General features: G+C 37.2%; 1 protein-coding gene across 2 annotated transcripts in view; it reads left to right on the forward strand.

The window, feature by feature from the left end:
• FAM91A1 (family with sequence similarity 91 member A1) overlaps positions 1 to 21188 on the forward strand; it is a 43100-nt gene that overhangs the window by 5062 nt on the left and 16850 nt on the right. Inside the window, exons 2-16 of one of the 2 annotated variants that reach the window (XM_082858899.1) lie at positions 1709 to 1793; positions 2803 to 2954; positions 4816 to 4873; positions 5574 to 5641; positions 6201 to 6314; positions 7555 to 7645; positions 8061 to 8123; positions 11296 to 11402; positions 11925 to 11963; positions 12494 to 12606; positions 13033 to 13148; positions 14001 to 14110; positions 14422 to 14508; positions 16557 to 16689; positions 20225 to 20373. In XM_082858899.1, the coding sequence (XP_082715025.1) occupies positions 1709 to 1793; positions 2803 to 2954; positions 4816 to 4873; positions 5574 to 5641; positions 6201 to 6314; positions 7555 to 7645; positions 8061 to 8123; positions 11296 to 11402; positions 11925 to 11963; positions 12494 to 12606; positions 13033 to 13148; positions 14001 to 14110; positions 14422 to 14508; positions 16557 to 16689; positions 20225 to 20373 (1485 nt within the window). Of the gene's footprint in view, positions 1 to 1708; positions 1794 to 2802; positions 2955 to 4815; positions 4874 to 5573; positions 5642 to 6200; positions 6315 to 7085; positions 7653 to 8060; positions 8124 to 11295; positions 11403 to 11924; positions 11964 to 12493; positions 12607 to 13032; positions 13149 to 14000; positions 14111 to 14421; positions 14509 to 16556; positions 16690 to 20224; positions 20374 to 21188 lie in introns of those variants that run through there. The other variant, XM_082858900.1, reaches the window with a different exon arrangement.

Here is a 21188-nt window from a genome sequence, read left to right on the forward strand (position 1 = left end):
TGGGTCAAAAAGGATCTTGCTGTGATTTATGTCATGGAGTGTTCTGCCTATGTTTTCCTCTAAGAGTTTGATAGTGTCTGGCCTTACATTTAGGTCTTTAATCCATTTTGAGTTTATTTTTGTGTATGGTGTTAGGGAGTGTTCTAATTTCATTCTTTTACATGTAGCTGTCCAGTTTTCCCAGCACCACTTACTGAAGAGGCTGTCTTTTCTCTACTGTATATTCTTGCCTCCTTTATCAAAGATAAGGTGACCATATGTGTGTGGGTTTATCTCTGGGCTTTCTATTCTGTTCCATTGATCTATATTTCTGTTTTTGTGGCAGTACCATACTGTCTTGATTACTGTAGCTTTGTAGTATAGTTGGAAGTCAGGGAGCCTGATTCTTCCAGCTCCATTTTTCTTTCTCAAGATTGCTTTGGCTATACGGGGTCTTTTGTGTTTCCATACAAATTGTGAAATTTTTTGTTCTAGTTCTGTGAAAAATTCCAGTGGTAGTTTGATAGGGATTGCATCAAAAAATCTACAAACAATAAATGCTGGAGAAGGTGTGGAGAAAACGGAACCCTCTTGCACTGTTGGTGGGAATGTAAATTGATACAGCCACTATGGAGAACAGTATGGAGGTTCCTTATAAAACTAAAAATAGAACTACCATATGACCCAGCAATCCCACTACTGGGCATATACCCTGAGAAAACCATAATTCAAAAAGAGACATGTACCACAATGTTCATTGCAGCTCTATGTACAGTAGCCAGGACATGGAAGCAACCTAAGTGTCCATCAGCAGATGAATGGATAAAGAAGATGTGGCACATATATACAATGGAATATTACTCAGCCATAAAAGAAACGAAATTGAGTTATTTGTAGTGAGGTGGATGGACCTAGTGAGGTGAGGACCTATTTGTAGTGAGGTGGATGGATGTCATACAGAGTGAAGTAAGTCAGAAAGAGAAAGACAAATACCGTATGCTAACACATATATATGGAATCTAAAAAAAAAAAAGGTCATGAAGAACCTAGGGGCAAGACAGGAATAAAGACACAGACCCTACTAGAGAATGGACTTGAGGATATGGGGAGGGGGAAGGGTAGGCTGGGACAAAGTGAGAGAGTGGCATGGACATATATACACTACCGAATGTAAAATAGATAGTGGGAAGCAGCCGCATAGCACAGGGAGATCAGCTCGGTGCTTTGTGACCACCTAGAGGGGTGGGATGGGGAGGGTGGGAGGGAGGGAGGGAGGGAGACGCAAGAGGGAAGAGATATGGGGACATATGTATATGTATAACTGATTCACTTTGTTATAAAGCAGAAACTAACACACCATTGTAAAGCATTTATACTCCAGTAAAAATGTTTAAAAAAAACAAAAGAAGGAAATCTTTATTAGTAGAACTTAGTTTTTTGTTAACTTAAGTGAAGTTATGCTCTCTGACTGCTCTTTTATTTATTACATACTTTAGATAATTTCAGTAAATCCTTTTAGAAAGGGAGACTGAAGATAAACACATTGAATTTTTGCTCTAATACCATAGCAGGAAAGTTTGTATGATAAAATTTAAGAAAATCTTTACTCAGTTCTGGAAATTAGAGATTCCAGGATAAAATTAGGGGGCATGGTATTGAAATTTTATGGGGTAAAAGTACTGTTGTTTAGTTTAGAAACTATTTTAAATCTATTTTAAATTTTTTTTAGAGTCTTGGAAATTCACAGAGAGAATATGAGAAGCAGGTTGTCCTGTACAGCATCCGCAATCAGTTACGATACAGAAATAACTTAGGTAAGTAGAGACATTTTTACATTGAGGTAGAAATGACTACTGCTGAATTACATTTTCATAAATCTGTCCTATCTTTTTATTATATATTTCATAGTACTGAAATTTTTCCATGTACAGCCTTTAATAAATTCTATAATGACCCATCACACCTAACAATAATTTGCATTAGCAAGTAGATTCTTCTTTCTAATTCCAATGAAAATTATTTTTTAGAGTACTGTTTATAGATTCATTTTACCTATAGAATATTAATTTTGATTCAGTTGTCCTCTTTTTAGTTTAGTGAGAAAATATGCCAGAAAAGAAGTACATTCCTTCTTAATGAATTTTGACTTTGAGTTTTGTTTTGGTCTCTATAAATTTTCCAAATAATACAACTTTAATGAAGACTCTTTCTATAATAATTGGAACAAATTTTAAACATAATTGGCTCCATTTTTTTAAAAAAACTTTTTTTAAAATGTTTGCTTTTTATTTGTCAGATTACTTTGATTATTCTGTTGCCCTGCTAGTCTTCCCTCCCATTTGTTACTCTTATTTTAAGCATAGTATTTCAGAGATAGGTTTTCTATGAAAACATATTCCATGGAAATCAGAGGTTTTTTTACATTTAAAACACAGAAACCAGCAAATAATATTTAAAAATAGACTTGATTTCATAGAAAACTGCCATTCAGATTGGCTGTCTTGTAAAGTATCATAGGGGTTGGATGGATTACAGCTTATGTTTTTTGGGGGAGACATTCCATGCTCACTTTCTTTGCTTTTTGATTTGTTAAGAATTATTTCTCTACTTTTCTGTCCCATACATTTTACTTATATACTCTGAAGTCTGTTGCTTGTGGTGTAATTGTTTCTTTGTTCCAACTTAGATTGTTTTATTCTCTTCCAATTTACATACTTCTCTTTTTAATTAATATTAGTTTGTAAAGTGTTTCTCCTTGCATTTATAATTATATTTAAGTCTAAGATCTGAAAAAAATCTGGAGAATTTCCCTTTCTTTCCCAGTTAAACATGTCAAGAAAGATGAACGCAAGTACTATGAGGAACTCTTAAAGTACAGTCGAGATCATCTGATGCTGTACCCTTACCATTTATCAGATATCATGGTAAAGGGCCTGAGGATAACACCATTTTTATATTATACTGGGATTATGGAGGTGAGTTTACAGTGTACGTGAATCTTCAGGGATGGGATGGAACTTCATGTCGGGGACACTTTGTGAATGATGACCAGCCCTCAGCCACGGTGGACATTGTTTCTGAGTTTATAGTGTAAAAAAGATGGTTGCTTACAAGTTAACTGTTGTAGCCACACTTGTGCAAGTAGTTGTCCTTATCAGTGTTTTCTTGGCAGGAAAGTATCTGTCTTTATTCTGTGTTCTTGAAGACGTTGTTGACCCTTTGTGCTGTTGTAGCGTTAATCAGCCATTTATGTTAGCACAGTTTGTATAAAATTTATTGCTTTTAATACACTGTTAAGGTTGAAAATGTGGGTGACAGAATTGAACATTAAGCTCAGAGAAGCTTAATATATTTAGCTGTTTTCTAACTGTAGAAAGAATAAATGATGATATAGACCCAACATTATATAATGCATGTTTCAGAAGAGTACAATTGTATTAGTAGTCCTGGTTACTAATGTTTCTGTGATTACTAACTTTTAGATGTTAGCCTTTTTCCAAAGGCAGTTTTTAGGCCTGTGTTGAATAGTTTTAAATAGTAGTTATATACTGTTTTTTTGGGTTTTTTTTTTTTTTTTGCGGTACGCGGGCCTCTCACTGCTGTGGCCCCTCCCGTTGCGGAGCACAGGCTCCGGACGCGCAGGCTCAGCGGCCATGGCTCACGGGTCCAGCCGCTCTGCGGCATGCGGGATCCCCCTGGACCAGGGCACGAACCTGTGTCCCCTGTATCGGCAGGCAGACTCTCAACCACTGCGCCACCAGGGAAGCCCCTATATACTGTTTTTAAGTGAGTTTTATGTGAAGCTTGGCAGTATTTATCTAGTATTCATTTGCTGTTAATTCTATTTGAGTGCTACTGTTCTGGGCTCACCAGCCACTTGAAGAGCAGAGGGCAGCCTAGAACTGAAGGAGTTGGGCGCCTGCAGTAGCAGTGAGGTTAGCTCCCTTTAGGACGTGGCTGCCTTCACAGGAGCTCCCTTTGCCTGTCTCCTTAAGCCCCTTCTTCACAGGCACTTCTATAGTCCCATGTCTCCTGTGTCCCTGTTTTGGAGGAAATACAAAGTAAAGCTTGAGGCCTGGCCGCCCAGGTTTCTGTCAGTCCCTTTCCCTAGAACCAGGGTAGCATAATGAAGGTGGCAGCTAAGCAGTGTGTAGAATAGTTTTGTTGCTGTCTCTCTGATTATTTTTCTGGTGTTATCCACAGGTTTGGGGGAGATAATAGAGTGAGGTTTTGTCCCATTTACCAGCTTTCAGTGCATCCATGTGCTTGCTGTTCTCTGGTATCTGTTTTTATACCATTGGGTATAACTCCTGGGCTAAAAATGGGTCTTATCCCCACAGTAAACAGCTGGTTTATTACTGGAGAAACAGATGAGGGTTGGAAGAAGCTGGATACTGAGTTTGACTCTGTTGCTGGTTGGGATTTGGAGGAGCAGAGGCTGCTGAGCGGTTAAGGTCTTTGTCGGCAGTGCTTGTCTTGGATGCTTGTTAATGGAGCTATGACACACTGTTGGGCCTTCTCTCGGGATTCTCTCTAATCCTAGGGTAGGAGTCTAGGATCAGGTATGAAGTGTGGAGAGCCTGGAACCCTGAACTCTGAGAGAGGTATTCCTTGCATAGCTTCCACAGGGCAGAGGTTACTGGGCAACTGTCTGGGCTTCATAATGCGCTGTGAGGAACCCAGACCTGAAAGCCTGACCTTCAGTTGCTAGGTTGGGACCTCGTGGTACATGCCACACTGTGACATGCACGCTCTAGGTTGCCAGGCTCTGATCTCAGTGCTTCCTGTGGCAAGGACATTTTGCGTTTAACGTTTACGTTTTTTTCTTTTTAAAAGGACATTATGAACAGTGAGAAAAGTTATGATTCATTGCCCAATTTCACTGCTGCTGACTGTAAGTATTTAATTATGCTGAAGAATGAGGCAGTGTTTAGAGTGTCTTTGTGCATGCGTGCTCTCTTGCCTTTCATTATTGTGCTTTTAACCTGGAAGACTTGAAAGATGAGAACGGCAAGCAACATTATTGATAGGAATTTTATCAGGTGATACAAGTCAAGTATAAGATTTAGTCTAAATGTCTAAGAATATTTTGGAGTGGTAGAATCAGAAAAATGGGACTAGTCTCTATTTCTAGAGAATGAAGTTCTGTTACTTGGGCTGTGGTGTATACCAAATGAGGAAAGAAAATTTGTGCACAATATTTTTGCAGCATGATATATGGTTGTTACTAACATAATTTGCTGGTGTTTTATTATGCTTATTTTAATGAAGTGTGTATTTGAAATGTGACATAGTTCTGTTGTGTTAAGAAGAAACTTTTGCTGAGAAGTACATTTTGACTTCCTGGAATTGGGAGGACTTCTGCTTTTTAAAAATTTTCTCAGTTAGCATTGTCAAAGTGTCAGCTTGAATTCACCTCTCCCAGTTGCTTGTCTTTTATATTTTGTTTGAAGAATTCTTTTTAATTTGATATTGATCATCTGTCAGTAATCAAAAGAGGAATGAAAGTCAAAGGTTTTTTCCTAGTAGGTTGTGAGTGTACTGACATTTCAAGATGTATTAAATGATTTTAAAGGAAAGGCTCTTTCTTTTAGGTCTAAGGCTTCTTGGCATAGGAAGGAACCAGTACATTGATCTGATGAATCAGTGTAGATCGTCAAAAGTAAGTTAGTTGTTTCCCTTCCCTTCAAATTTCTTGTCCTCCTTATCACACAATCTGATTAAATTTTTAAGTAGTAGAAATAATGAATTATGATTTCTTTCATCAAATAAAATATGCTTAATACAGAAACAACTCATCAGTATCTCTAGGTTATAGCTTAAGTGATTATTGAATTAAAAATATCTAAGGCGTGAGACATTTCATTTATTTTTAAAAATTAACTTTGCTCTGCTGGTCTTTTCACCTGCTCATTCCACTCCCAGGGTTCACTTCATGGGTGAAATCAGTACACAAATGCATTTTCACCTGGGTTTCCTTTGAATTTCTGGATTTAGATCCAGATTTAATGATAGTGTTTTGAAGTAATTTACTTAGAGATAATTTAAGAATGACTTTCTCCATTCAGTATATCTAGAATACTTTAGATTTTAAAACATGAGAATTTTAAAAGATATTTATTTAGTCTGTTGGAAACTGTCTTGTTATACTGTTATCAATAAAAAAAGAAAGTAGTAATTTTAGATAGATTGCAAATGCTCTGATGTTTGTACCATTGCAGAAATTTTTCAGACGGAAAACGGCCCGTGATCTTCTACCAGTAAAGCCGGTGGAAATTGCCATAGAGGCATGGTGGGTGGTGCAGGCTGCATATATCACAGAAGATGACATAAAGGTAGATAACTTTAAAAGTTAAACATAGGATTTTTATTTTAAAAATTATAATTTTTAACTATAGTTACATAACTTTTTTACAAAAAGTAACACTAGTTGGTTTTCCTGAAGGAAATTAAACTTAAATTCAAAATTGTAAATGATCTTAGTAGGCTAGAATATTGGAAGTTTTCGAAAATACTCTTTAGTCATCAGGGAGACTTGACTTGGTTCATGTACAGTCATCTGGGGATTTTACTTACATGTTTCATGTAAAGTGACGTGATGCCACAGCTACCAGCAATAGTATTGCCAACGGTTTTTGAGGACTTGCTGTGTGCTCAGTGTGCCAGGCACTATTCCAGCTGCTTTTTATATTGTCTCATTTGAGTCTCATCACAACCCCAGAGCTGTGTATTATTTGTAGCCTCTTTCACATGTGAGGAAAGTGAGCGCAGAGAAATGAAGTAATGGCTCCAGTCACAGTTCTAGTAAAGGTCTGGGATTATAACCCAGGCAGTGTGCTGTGCTCTTAATCACTGTGCTGAACTGCTGTACTGAAGTGGTAAGTGCTTGTTAGGGAATAGTGTCAAGATCAAGGGAAATACTATTCCCAGTGGTCAGACCACATTTGCTATAAGCTTTATACATTTTAGAAGGGATGTTGATTTAGGGGAAAAAGGTGGAATAGCAGACGATGTGCCTAGAGACCAGTCATATCCCTGTGGCTGAAGGAATTAAGTGAGCGTGTGGATTTTTTTTTAGTTGGCATTTTGTTTTACTTCTGAGGACTGAATAAATCCAGTGAGTGCAAGGCTTAGAAATTCTGCTTCAGTGCATTTACTTCCGAGCAGAGATGTCAGACTGTGTCATAAGATGGTGATCTTGTCAGTGATGATAATCCTGTGGCATGTGAATGAACTTCTGGTTTGAGAGATCCAGAATCAGCAAATGGATCAGATTCCAGTGCAAAGAAGATGAGTCAATATTACTATTTATTAGTGAGCACATTACTTACCAGCAAGTATTGGCACTTAAAATTGCTTTGTTGTATGAGTTCTGTTGGTAGCATATTTTGGCACCTTAATTGATGGTTGCGCGTGGCTTTTTTTGTTTGAATTCTAGAGTAAAAAATGAAAAAAATATGTAGTTCATTCAACTAATGACTTATAATCATTGGTTTAAACATGAATAGATTTCAGGAAACTTACCAGTTAGTTAATTTGGACAGGACCTAATTGAAAATATTTTGCTTTTCCTAGATATGCACTTTGCCCGAGAAATGCGCTATTGATAAGATCATTGATGCAGGCCCTCAGCTCTCTGGATCACTAGATTACAATGTAGTACATAGTAAGTGGTTAGTAGAAATGGTCTTTCGTCAACATAAAAAATTATTTTAAGCCATCAGCAATTTATAGCAATTATTTATCAATTAGGTAAGAACAGTAATATTTCCTAAGGAATGTTATTGTTTGAAACGTGACCTTAGTCCATTGTTTTCCAGTGTGGCTATAATTAGTCACATAGATTAGAAATTTATACAAATGAATCATAAGAAAAATTTTGCAGTTCTGAGCATTTGAGGGAAACCAAGATTTGAAAGCTTTGATGTAATTTTTTTTTCTTCAATCTTTCTTTTTTCCTTTTCATATACCATTAAGTTGTAAGAATCTTTACAGAAAATCAGGAATAAAGTTTTTATTTTATTTTTTTAAACTACAGTGTTTACTGGTTCATCTAAAACAAGATACTTCTGCTTCTGTAGGTTTATATAACAAAGGATTTATTTATCTGGATGTACCAATATCTGATGACAGTTGTATAGCAGGTAAATATGTGCTAATATTTCTCAATGTTTTTTGAATGGCTACTAGGTGCTGGGCACTGTGTGTCACCTGTTAAGTTAGACACATATCATTGTGGGATCTTTGATGTTAGAATTTTTCAAAGAAAAACATTTCTTCCTCATTACGTTGCAACTCATTGAGGTGGTTTTAGTTAAATTCCTTTCATTTTTATCTTTTGTTGGTGTAAGCACTGTATTAAAATAGTAGAAATCTGAGGTAAATTTCTCACAATCCTAAATCAAACCAGTGTTTTTATACATTTATGTCACTTTTTAAACCTTGTTCAGTGCATAAGTTTCTACATATATTCAGTAATATCATACAATTATATGTTCTTCATTTTACATTATTTATTTATTTGTTTATTTATTTATGGCTGCGTTGGGTCTTCATTGCTGCGCGTGGGCTTTCTCTAGTTGCGGCGAGCAGGGGCTACTCTTGGTTGCGGTGTGCGGGCTTCTCATTGTGGTGGCTTCTCCTTGTTGTGGAGCACGGGCTCTAGGCACGCGGGCTTCCGTAGTTGTAGCACACGGGCTCAGTAGTTGCGGCTCACGGGCTCTAGAGCACAGGCTCAGTAGTTGTGGCGCATGGGCTTAGTTGCTCTGCAACATGTGGGATCTTCCCAGACCAGGGCTTGAACCCGTGTCCCCTGCATTGGCAGGTGGATTCTTAACCACTGAACCACTAGGGAAGTTCTTGTTCTTCATTTTTACCTGACATATCTGTGTCTTATATTTTCATGTCACTACCATCTTTTTTATCTTTATCTCTTCCTCCCTTCCTCTTCATCCACCTCCCCAAGTTAAATCAATATTAAGACCCTGGTATATTTCAATTTAGTAAACCATTTCCCTATTGCTGGTTGTTTAGATCATTTCCTTTTTTAAATATTTTATTCTTTTTTATTTTATTTATTTATTTATTTGCCTCAGTGGTGATGTGGTTAACATTCTTGGACACATCCTTGGCTTTTTTTTCCTCTAGATTAGATTTCTTACCAATTTATAGAAGCACTTGTTATATTAAGGTTATGTATTATAAGTGTGTTTTCCATCATATCTTTTAGGTATTATTCTTGTTTGTGATATCTTTTACCATTCTAAGATATTGTGTAATCAAATATGAAGTGTCACAAAACCCCAGGGACCTTACTGTTAACAATGAGTGTTGGGGGCTTTTCACAGCACTACTTCCTCATATCAGGTTATCATAGTCTAGTGTGTCCTGACCTCTATTTTTTATTTGTGTTACCATGTGTTTATGGCCAGGCCTTCCTTGTCTTTTTTTTTTCTATAACTTTTTTTGCTATTTCCAGGTATTTTTCTTTATTTTTATTTTTGTTAATGTATTTTTTGAGTAGGCAGTAATTATGATTATAAAATACTAAATTTACAGAAGAGTATAAAAAGTCTGCTTCCCATGCCTGTCCCTAACCAGTCAGTTCCTCTCTCAGCCGCCACTAAGTTTCCTGTATATTCTTCCAAAAACATACTATGCACATAGGCATATATGTATATATCCTTTTTTGTGTGGTTTTATTCTTACGCAGGTGGTGTATCCAGCTCATACTTTGCTTTTTTAATTATACGTTGATACTATTCCATATCTCTTTATGTAGAGTTGCCTCATTCTTTTTGCCTAGATGTAAATTGTGTATTTCTAACCTTTTAGTGCCTTCTTTTTTTTTTTTTTTTTTTTGCGGTACGCAGGCCTCTCACTGTTGTGGCCTCTCCCGTTGCGGAGCACAGGCTCCGGACGCGCAGGCTCAGCGGCCATGGCTCACGGGCCCAGCCGCTCCGCGGCATGTGGGATCTTCCTGGACCGGGGCACGAACCCGTGTCCCCTGCATCGGCAGGCAGACTCTCAACCACTGCGCCACCAGGGAACCCCATTGCCTTGTTTCTTCATCTCTAAGATAGGGTATAGTTTTGAACAACTCTTAACATTAAGAGGATTAAGCGGAATTGTATATATAAAGTAGCTAGTAGTATAGTCTGGCACTTAGTAAGCGTTCAGTAAACATTTACACTTCGTATTCACACAGCTGAGAGTGTAGGAAAAGAATTAATTATATAAAAAATGGGATTACTAAAATATTTCTAAAAAGAAACCTTTGATCCTTAACAGTCCTTGGATGATTGGAAATATGGGTAGCACTAAATCAAAAAACGACATGAGCCAGAGCTGTAAAGTAGATAGCCTATCCTGATGTATACATTGTGGTTCTTCACAGTGCCTTCATTTTGACCACTTGAATTTTGTCTTATATCTCTCTGTTGGGAATAATTCAGGTTTTGGGTGCAGTTAGGTGGTGTTAGGGTTAGAGGACACAGGGACACCCAAATCCTGCTATGGCCTAGGCACACGCCTTCTTCCCACGATGTTTTCAGGGGAAGTGTGCCCACAGGGGAGAATGGCAAAGGAAAGCATAGTGCCTCTTTATTGTTGGCCAGGCAGAGCACTCTAGTAAAGTGGGTTAGAGCATCTGGACCAAAGAGATGGAGAGAAGTGAGTATGAATAAACAGGTGGGGAGCATCGATCGGGCAGCCTCTTGTGTGGAAGGTCTTGACCCTCTTCCCATCGAGGAGGTTACAGAATAGAAAGCCCCAAAGAGCAAATTACACCAGTGATAAATGTGGCAGTCACGCAGATGAATTTCCCCTTTTCTCAGGATGGAGCAGGGATGATGTGGAGGGCAGAGAGCCAGCACCTTCTGTCCACCTGGTTTTGGATAGCATGGTGACTTGCAGTTCTTGCTTCTCTGCTTTAGACCAGCCACCTGCTGCCCTAGACGCATCAGAAACACACCCTCGGCAGGCTTCCCCATTCTGGAGCAGCACTGGCGCCCCTGCCGTTCTACCAAGTCCATGCCTCTAGCACTTCTCTGCCTCAGTAACGCTGAGAGGTCCATGGGGATGAAATTACTCTTCGTAGGATTTATGCTCTGCCATAAGAGTCCACTCTGTGTAGACAGCATTGCATATGACCTTACTTTGGGAGTTTTAGGAAAACTTGCTATGGAGTTGGTAAAATGAATCAAAAGCTGAATTCAGTCCCTAAGTTGGAGGCCTCTTTTCAATTAGATGTTTGAATTAAACTTTCTTGTTTTATAAAATTATGTCACTGAGAAAAGTCTATTTTGTTTATTTTAGTTCCTCCTCTTGAAGGTTTTGTAATGAATCGAGTGCAAGGTGATTATTTTGAAACTCTACTCTATAAGATATTTGTTTCAATAGATGAGCATACTAATGTTGCAGAGGTAAGTATGATAGCATCTTATGAAAGAACTTAACCTCAAGATTATAAAATAAGTTTGTGTAAAGTAGATAAAATTATTTAATGATATAATTAAAATATTTTCAAAGTCCACGCATGGTTAGATCTTGGACCATTAATATACTTTAGTTCACTATTCTTAAGTTACTTCCTGCATATATATATTAAAATTTTTTTAGTTAATAGCTTATGAACGGGTTAAATAACTTTATATGACTTTATAATAAAAGCATTGTAGACAATTGACTGATCTGGAAATTTTTTTTATTTTGAATGAGACGAAATTAAAGGCTAAGTAATTCAGTTGTTATGGTCACTGCCTGGATTTGTACTCCCCTAAGTGTCTTAGAGATATGGAACGAAAAAAATTCTGATTACAAAATTTATTCAGACTCAGTTATTAATAATTTAAATTTTTCTGATTATGGTCAAATGGTCTGTTACAACTGTGTAATATGCTTATGATTCTTAGAATGTAAAATATTTTTAAAATTTTATTTTCCAGCTTGCAAATGTTCTTGAGATAGACCTATCCCTGGTTAAGGTATGTAATTTTTATACTCTCTTCACTTGTGATAGGAATACTGAATGGATTATAGATTTTTGTCTTGATACTGAGAAACGGAAGCAGTGAGATTCTTATTAGCTGTCAGAGGAAGTGTGCACAGTCGGGGTGCTTACAAAGATAGAGAAGAGCAAAATAAGAACCCTGAACCAGTATTCCATCCCAGGGAGTGAAAGCTGTACTCACAGGTCTGTGCCCACCAGAAAGCAGCCTGACCGGTGTCTTGTAGTGAAGTCACAGTATTTTGTAATGAAGTCAGATAAGCAACAACTTCCGCTTCTTTTGGGGGTGGATCTAGGGAGGCCCAGGCCAGACAGTTGGGAGCATTCCCTCTCCTACATATGTGAAGACTTTAGCGGAAGACTAGGCCTACTGAAAATTTTTTCTTCTAGTTATGGGATGAAAATGTTTGAGGCTCACTGTAAGCATAGTCCGAAATAGTTTTTTCTCTACAAACATTCTGAAGTCTAGTTTATTTCAGATGTTCATTTCCTTTATATTCCTTTCAGAATGCTGTGTCAATGTACTGCCGATTGGGGTTTGCCTATAAGAAGGGACAAGTAATAAATTTGGATCAACTTCATTCATCGTGGAAGAATGTTCCATCCGTAAACAGATTAAAGTAACTCATTTATTTAGTAGGAGAGTTTCTTTTTGAAAAAAGCATTGCTTTACATACAAAAATTTTACTTATTCAACCTGTCAAGTGAGGTGAACCATATATATATTAGTGGTGGTTAATCTTGTGTGTGTGGTAATCTTTTTTAGAATTTGATGAAAACTAAAATGCTTTCCCCAGAGAAAAGTTCATACAATATTTTACATATAATTTTTAAACATTCCCAAATTTCCTGAAGCCTATCTATGGGTTTAGTTAAGAACCTTTTCTGTGTGTGCAGAGTATTTTGGGACTGTGTCTCAGTTTGGGGCTTGAATGTAAGAGTGGCTTTAGGTGGATGTTCATAATTTAAGTACTGACTTCAGTAGCTGTTTTTATATATGATCATTTATATGATTTTTAAAAAGTGAATGTATTCTTCATTAATAGGAGTACTTTAGATCCACAAAAGATGCTTCTATCATGGGATGGCGGGGAAAGTAGGAGTCCTGTACAAGAAGCTTCATCGGCTACTGACACTGATACAAATAGTCAAGAAGATCCAGGTTAGCAGTAACTCAGTTTGAGTCTGTCTGTAGATAAGCCATGTGTCTGCACATACACTCATAAAGCAAACTCTCCAGGCTTACAATTATTTTGTGGTTTGTTCTGGATTTCAGTCATTCAAAAGTAGTCTTTGAGTACTTACCCATATGTTGGACCTTGTGGTAGATCTTAGGGGTATAAAATTGACAAGAATATGGTAGTTTCCTTCCAAAAACTAAGTCTGGAGAGTATAACCATAAAAACCACCACAGTGTGAGAAGCATTATGGTGCTTGTGGAGCGCAAAGAGGAAGAGCCCTCTTTCTGCCTAGAGAGGTTTAGGAGCCTTCATGGAGAAGATGATTTTTGGGTTGAGAATGAATAAGAGCGTGCCAGCTGGCGAGTGCAGGAAGGCCATTGCTTGGGCTAAGCACAGAGGGAGGCAAAGCATAGTGGACAAGCGGGCTGCACATGGTTTTGTGTTGGGAGGGGAGAGGGGCACACAACATGGGCTTCTGCTCCTACCCTAAGTAGCTCTGTTACCTGAGCCAGGTGACTTGTCTGTAGAGGTTAGGCTAGGTAGTCTTATTGATCTGACAGTGATCAAGTCTTGGTTTATTACTGGTTTTCAAAAAATTTACTACAAAAGTGAGTGCCTTTAAACAAAATTTTTTTTTTGAACTTTAACTTTTTTTATCTCTATGTTGGAGATAGGTAGGATTGGGACCTCTTGTGACTACAGTGTTACCTATATTATGTACTTTCTGATTATTAAATGAAGCTGAAATGAAATACTTTCTCATTCCAAATGATAAGCAAAGAACAGTTTTCACTTACTTGATTTTTAAACTATGATTTTTTTTCCCCCAACAGACACAGCCAGTATAAGCAGTTTGAGTTTGTCTACAGGATATACAAAGCGTATTGCATTCCTGTTTGACTCAACTCTTACTGCCTTTTTAATGATGGGAAACCTTTCACCAGTAAGTCAGATTCTTGTTTAAATACGAAAATGTTTAAAATAAAGATTAGATATAAAATAATTCCGTGCTTTTATATCTTTTTTTAAGTACTAGATTTTTTCCGGAAAAATGCAGCTGCCTTTGTCTTATATTCCTTAGAGGAATGTCGGAACTTTTTAGTGAGGGCTACTTTTGTTATTAGAAAAATCAGCTCCTCACCCACCCTTAAGTTTAAATGTATTGGAAAGCGTAATATAAATCTAAGGGAAAACTACAACTTATTAATAATAGGCTCAAATAAGGTACATTTTAGTTTTGTTTCTTTATTGCAGAACTTGAAAAGCCATGCAGTCACAATGTTCGAAGTTGGCAAACTCTCAGATGAGTCTCTGGACAGCTTTCTTGTAGAACTAGAAAAGGTAAATCTAGATAGCTTATTATGGGATGTCAAGGCATTTGGAATCTTCTCTTGCTTGATAAAACATCAGTTATTGATTATGTAGATTTTTCGTATATTCTTGTTCACTGCTACCTCATTCGCACTGTAATACCGTGGCAGGCGTTTAGGCTTAAACATATTGAGCGGATGAATGAATTTTGTGATTTAAAAACAGTGATTTGTCTACCTCATCTAAGCTGTTAGCATAATTTGATATAATGAAGAAATCTTAAGTCTATGTGTAATTTTTTAAATTGCACTTTTCTAAAGTAGCCTTTAACTTTTTTTTTCAGTATGACTCTAAGATCTACTCTTAAGCAATTTTATTTGAAGTTTTTGTTCCACTTATCTTAAATCTGGAACAGTGTCCCTGGGTATCGTGTTTATGTCCACTCTCACTACCGCTTTTAGCATCTTGAAGACTTCAGCCATATTTGTTCTTAACCGTCTTTTTCCTCATGAATACAACCTAGTTTTCCTTAGCTCTAAATCTTGATTGCCCTTTTGGTGTTTTTCATTCCCTGGATATTTTATTCTGCTCTCTGCACTTCTTTATGCAAGCAGTTTGTGTGCCTCATCTATTCTTTGACTAATAAGTTTGGTAACTTTTGTGCTTTAGTGATGAACTCATGTATGTTTAGAGAATTTTTTATGATTTTGTACTTCCTTTACATCTCAGAAAAGAGACTTACCATAACATTTTTTTCCACTCCCCCTTCTCCATAGGATTTTTACTTTTTTAGTGCCTGAGATAATCCTTGTTATTAATTTGTCTCTTTAACTTTTATCTTCATATTTTTATTATTTCCTCAATACTTTTAATATCTTGTTTAACCCTATATCTTATTGTGTATCATCTTTTGCCAGTAAATTTTTTATATTTAGCACATTTTAACGTGTTTTCCTGATTTTTATTTTTCTCACCTCAACTAGTGTTTTATCATGTATAGCAAATTGGAAGATCCCTTTTACACTTTATATATCTGTATTCTTTTTTACCACATAGTCATTCTTGGGAAAGCCCTTTAGTCTGAAGTTTAGTTTAGTTTTTTTGTTTGTTTGTTTGTTTGTTTTTGCGGTACGCAGGCCTCTCACTGTTGTGGCCTCTCCCATTGTGGAGCACAGGCTCCGGATGCGCAGGCTCAGCGACCATAGCTCACGGGCCCAGCCGCTCCGTGGCATGTGGGATCATCCTGGACCGGGGCACGTACCTGTGTCCCCTACATCGGCAGGCGGACTCTCAACCACTGCGCCACCAGGGAAGCCCTGAAGTTTAGTTTTTAAAAATAGTTTCTTAGCTATTTTTTTAAGCTTCATCTTGATTAATCAGTTGATCTTATTAATTTCATGCAAATCTAATTTCGTTATTTCCCCCTGTAGACCTTTCCTTCTGTTTTTTGTGTTGTTTCTGGAATGTGTATGTTTTTACATATTAAACAGGTGACTGACTCAGTGTCAGAAGAGCATACATGTAAACCCAGTGAAGGCAGGAGTTTTGTCCGCCACTCTCTCCTTACATCCTAGAGAGGTCATAGCACATAATAGGGACTCAGTGAATCCTTGTTGAGTGATTTTAAGCTGTATGTTCAGCAGTGTTGAACAGCTGTGTTCAATCACGTATGCCATTGTTCCTTGCAAAGTTGTGAACAGGGTGATAAGATAGTGGCATAATTGGTGACCATGGATTGGAGTACTTTTCTGGATGAAACAGAATATATACATCTTGGAGTTTTTAAAGCACCTTATTTGAATCATATATGGAACATACAACGTATAATGGTACAATTCAGCATTACTTCGTTGCTGAGGTTGTTGGTTTTACTTGCTGGGGTAATTTCTGTCATCTTCAAAGGTATAGTCACATGGAAGCCCAACCACGATTGGGGTTAATATTTGTTTCAAAATCGCCTGGGCAAATTTTTGATTTACTGATTTTAAATATCTTAATATCTCTACTGTATGGTTATATACTAGAATGAATGGCATGAGAGTGGTTTTTGTTGCAAAATTTGTTTTCTCTTGGTTTAGGTTCAGAGCACTGGTGAAGGAGAAGCACAGAGATACTTTGATCATGCACTCACTCTGAGAAACACAATATTGTTTCTGCGTCATAATAAAGATCTAGTTGCACAAACTGCACAGCCAGACCAACCCAATTATGGTATGATAAAAATACTTGATTTTGAAGACATGATCCTGTGGAACTTCTTTCTAAGAAGTTAAACAGGTCATGCTCACTTATTTAATCATCACTTATTTAAAACATTTTGTGTAGATAGCACATTGAATTTATAACTGTTGGCTTGTTCTGTGAATTTCTTTACTCGTCAGCTGTTCCTTACCTTGTTTTACTGTTTCTCCTCTTTTATGTGCCACTGACTTTTTGTAGTATCTAAATTTGTTTAGTTACCTACAAAAAGAGTTGGAGTGTTAATTTGTTTAAGTAGCTGATGGGATATAGAATAGGCATTTGTTTTGAGAGATGGACAAATGCCAAAATTTATTTAGGAGGCATGAAATATCAAGAATGAAAGATTCGTTATATAAAGATAATAAACAGGGTCTTCCTATTCAAATGCTGCTATAATATTTACTAAAGTATTTTACTTTAAAGAATAAAAAAGGGAACAGATAACCTCATTTCAAAGAGTTAAAGAAAGAAATGGAAGCAGTTTTAATCTATTGATGAACTCTAATGTGGCTCTTGCCCTGGTGTGCTCTCTCAGTTTCGTGGTGGAAAGGGGTTCCCGAACTTTAGTTGAACTGATGGTATTAGCTCCTAAATTGTGGAATGGCGCCCAGGAATGTGTGTTTTTAAAAAGATGCAACAGCTTGGGCACCAGTGTAAGAGCATTACACTGTGAATGTAATTACATTGTGAAGTCTTTGGACATTCACAGGAGTTGCATTTTGGGACACTGAATTCTTAGCACCAGTATCACATTTAATTTCACTTATTCTTTCATTTACCTAAAAGTTCTATTTTCTGGCCAAGAGCCATCATTTTCTTAGTCATATCCATTTTCATTCTACTGCTTTCATCAGCATCTGGCTTTCTTTTCAGCTCAACTAAAAATATTTAGGGCAGAATCACTTGTCACTTTACAAGAGTTGTTGCAGAGGAGAGGACAAAGATGCTGGGTAGTTTAGCTGAGTGAGGTTAGACACACTTAGTACCTAGTGACTCACTTCTTCAGCCTTGGGGTGTTTGGTTCAGAGTTGTGCTTTAGCAGTATTACAAATGCTTCCATGCTGGCTCTTTCTGAGGTTATTCATAAACAGTTGAAACTGAGAATATTAAATCACCAAACACCAAGAGTCTGAAGCACTTATTGATAAGCATTTGTTGATAGTAACCATTTTTTGGTTACCAAATATTAGATCTTGTGACCTAACAGTGAGTGACACAGTCTTAAATATGTCTCTGGATGTACAAATCCTGGAATTTCTGGGACTTTTTAGTGACTTATCGAGATAATGGGTTAGAATATTTGAACTATTCTGTTATAGCCATCTTTTACTGCCAATCATAGAGTCCAAGAATATTAGTGCTAGTGACCAGCCAGGGGTAACTCAATTTATAGGTAAAGAAATTGAAGCTTATCTTGGTTAAATCTCCTGCCCATTTAGTCATTAAAACCCATATAGTTAGTAAATGGAAGAGCTGGGACTTGAATCCATGTCTCTTGAATTTTTTTCCTTTGCTCTGTTCCTTACATCATCTTCTCTTGAACACTAAGGTTTTTATTGATTTATTCATCAACAATTTGTTGTTTAATAGGTTGGGCTAAACTTTGTTTTTCACCATGAATAGTCTGTGTATCATCAACTAAGTTAAATGGTAAACCTAAACCTATCCTGTGTGAAAGTAAAGTATAATTCTAACCTTTAAGGTATGTTTAATAGTTGACTATTTCTGGAGCTTAGAATAATTGATATGGCTCCAAAGTTAAAATGTGATTAACTCCTTCCTTCCCATGAGACCAAATGGGCAATTGTTTATGAAGTTTCATTCTTTTAACCAGCCTTTCTTAACTGGGGCTCCTCATTAGAACCACAGAACACAGAAGATAATTTAAGTGACTGTTTCTCAATTTTTCTTATAATGGCGTATAACTAGTACCATTCTAGATTCATAGAAAAGAAGGTCATTCATTCCAGATAAAGAATAACTTTTTAGAGCATTAGGGCTTAATATTCTCCATGTTGAGAAAGGTAACTTTCTGTAGGTGCCAGGAGTGATAACTGACTCCTTTTTAAACAAGAAATTCTATAGTATTGGTGTTTAAGCATCTTGTTTTGAGTAGCAAGAATTTTTTTTTACGTCACTAGTAATTTGTAGTTTGAGTGTATCATGTAATACTTGGTATTCACTGTAAAGCAAAAAGTCTTCTGATACTGTCATAGAAGCAAACCTCTGATATGTGTGAAAAAGACTAGTTTCTTAGTAATCTTTTGGTTTTAGACAGCATGAGGCACTGCTTAAAAAACAGAAACAATGTGTGGTCTAACTTTTTTTCATTATTTATAAGCATAATTTTTTTTTCCAGGTATCTTTGTCTTTAAAAAAGATCTCTTTTCCCTAGGATCAGTACAAGTGAGACCTTAAAGCCACTGTTGGTAATTTGTCAGTCTAGTACTATGAAATGTTTAGAAATTAAACCTCATCTGTAGAAAAGCAATCACTGTTGTAAAAACTTTGTTTTAACCACCATCAACTCTTTAGACTTCCTTCCATATCCTAGTATTCATTAAATATTTTCTATACTTGGCATTGACAATGTTGAGTTTTACCTGAAGCTTCTAACTCTTTTGTGTTTCAGAAAAGGGCTTACTGCAAGGACCCACCCTTTCTCATATAACTTAGTTAAGATCACAGGCATTCCCCTTGTTTATCTCTGAGAGGCCAGACACAGACAGACCCTCCAAATTCCCTTTATCTTTTTAGAGAGCAGTAGGACTGGTATTTTCCAGAAGGATTAAGAATGGGAACACTTAAAATCAGTTGCATGCTAAGTGAGTTCCTGCTTTATGGACTACAGTTTAGGCACATGTTTCTAAATGAGGAATTCTTGCCCTTCTGGTCAATTCAGAACTTGGCTGCAAAGTTTTTATGGAGATTGAAAATTGGGGGAGGGAAGGATACAGCTTTCCCATGGCACTTAGGCTTTCATAAGATGCCACTGCCATGATGGAGAGGAAGTAAGATAAAGCAAACATATTTTTAAAGTATAAGGTTAGCCTGAAGAAACACCAGTAGAATAAAGACTTTCAGCTTCAAGTCTTAAAGAGTCTTATTGGTCTCCTAGGAAATAAAGTGCTTTATTTATTTATTTTTATTTATTTTATTTATTTAAAATTTTTTCCCGGTACGCGGGCCTCTCACTGCTGCGGCCTCTCCCGTCGCGGAGCACGGGCTCCGGACACGCAGACTCAGCAGCCATGGCCCACGGGCCCAGCTGCTCCACGGCATGTGGGATCCTCCCGGACCGGGGCACGAACCCGCGTCCCCTGCATCGTCAGGCGGACTCTCAACCACTGTGCCACCAGGGAAGCCCTAAAGTGCTTTTTAATAGAGATATTCTACCTTATTAAAAAAATTTAAATCTCAAGGCAGGTATCAGTGTTTCATCTTAGACTCTTTTTTTTCACATTGTCAGTCTTTCATTCTATGTATGTGGTTGATCATAATTCAGGTTTTCCTCTGGATCTCTTGCGCTGTGAAAGCCTTCTTGGGTTGGACCCTGCAACTTGCAGCAGAGTTCTAAACAAAAATTACACACTGCTTGTTTCCATGGCTCCTCTCACCAATGAAATCCGGCCTGTCAGCAGCTGCACCCCTCAGGTAAAGACTCACTGGGAAGCTCACTCTGCTGCCATTTCATCCTTCCTCATGGCGACTTGAAGGAGAGGTTTATCAGTCTTATTGTATTAATTCTCAATTTGTAGATAACCAGATATTAACATCATCAACTCAGAAAGCAGTTTTGTATTTTTTGCTGTTGTAAAATGTTATGTTCAGTTTGTGAGGTATAATTGGTACATTTTATATATGTATTATCTAGTGACTAGTGACACATTCAGTTAAAATTTTCTTCTTGAATGCAGGATTTTAAAGAAAATGTTTTTGGCTGCTCTGAGAAGGAAACCTGGATTACCTTGAGGGATAAGATAAATTTAATTAGGAAAAATGAAATATTTTGGAAGTGGGGCTGTGATGCTAAATAAGCTGAAAAGAAAAGATTATGCTTGAAAGCTAGAACTCTAGTTATCTGTAAAATCGTGAAAATGATTGCTGGTCTTTTACTTTTTAAAAATAGATCAGTTGCGTTTGTTTGTATACTTAGCAAGGCCATTGTGACATGTACCATTTTCAAAGAGTGAGCTTTGTGCTCTGTTCTTCAGTGCTACATCCTTCCTGGTTTCCTAGATGTGCTAGGTTTAATGGTGTAGAAGAAAGGAAGGGATTCTTGTACCAGGATGATTTTGTTGCCTGTGCTGATCTAGCTGCCTCAGTGCGCCCACTCCCCCCTTACCCCAGTTTTGTCCTCTGTTAAGCAGGAGTGATTGTAGATTTGCAGCCCCCCCCACAAACACACGCGCGTGAGTGCGCGTGCGCGCACACACACACACACACACACACACACTTCCTTCTGTTCT

Source organism: Leucopleurus acutus (assembly GCF_964270905.1).
Source record: "Leucopleurus acutus genome assembly, chromosome: 17".
NCBI lineage: Eukaryota > Metazoa > Chordata > Mammalia > Artiodactyla > Delphinidae > Leucopleurus > Leucopleurus acutus.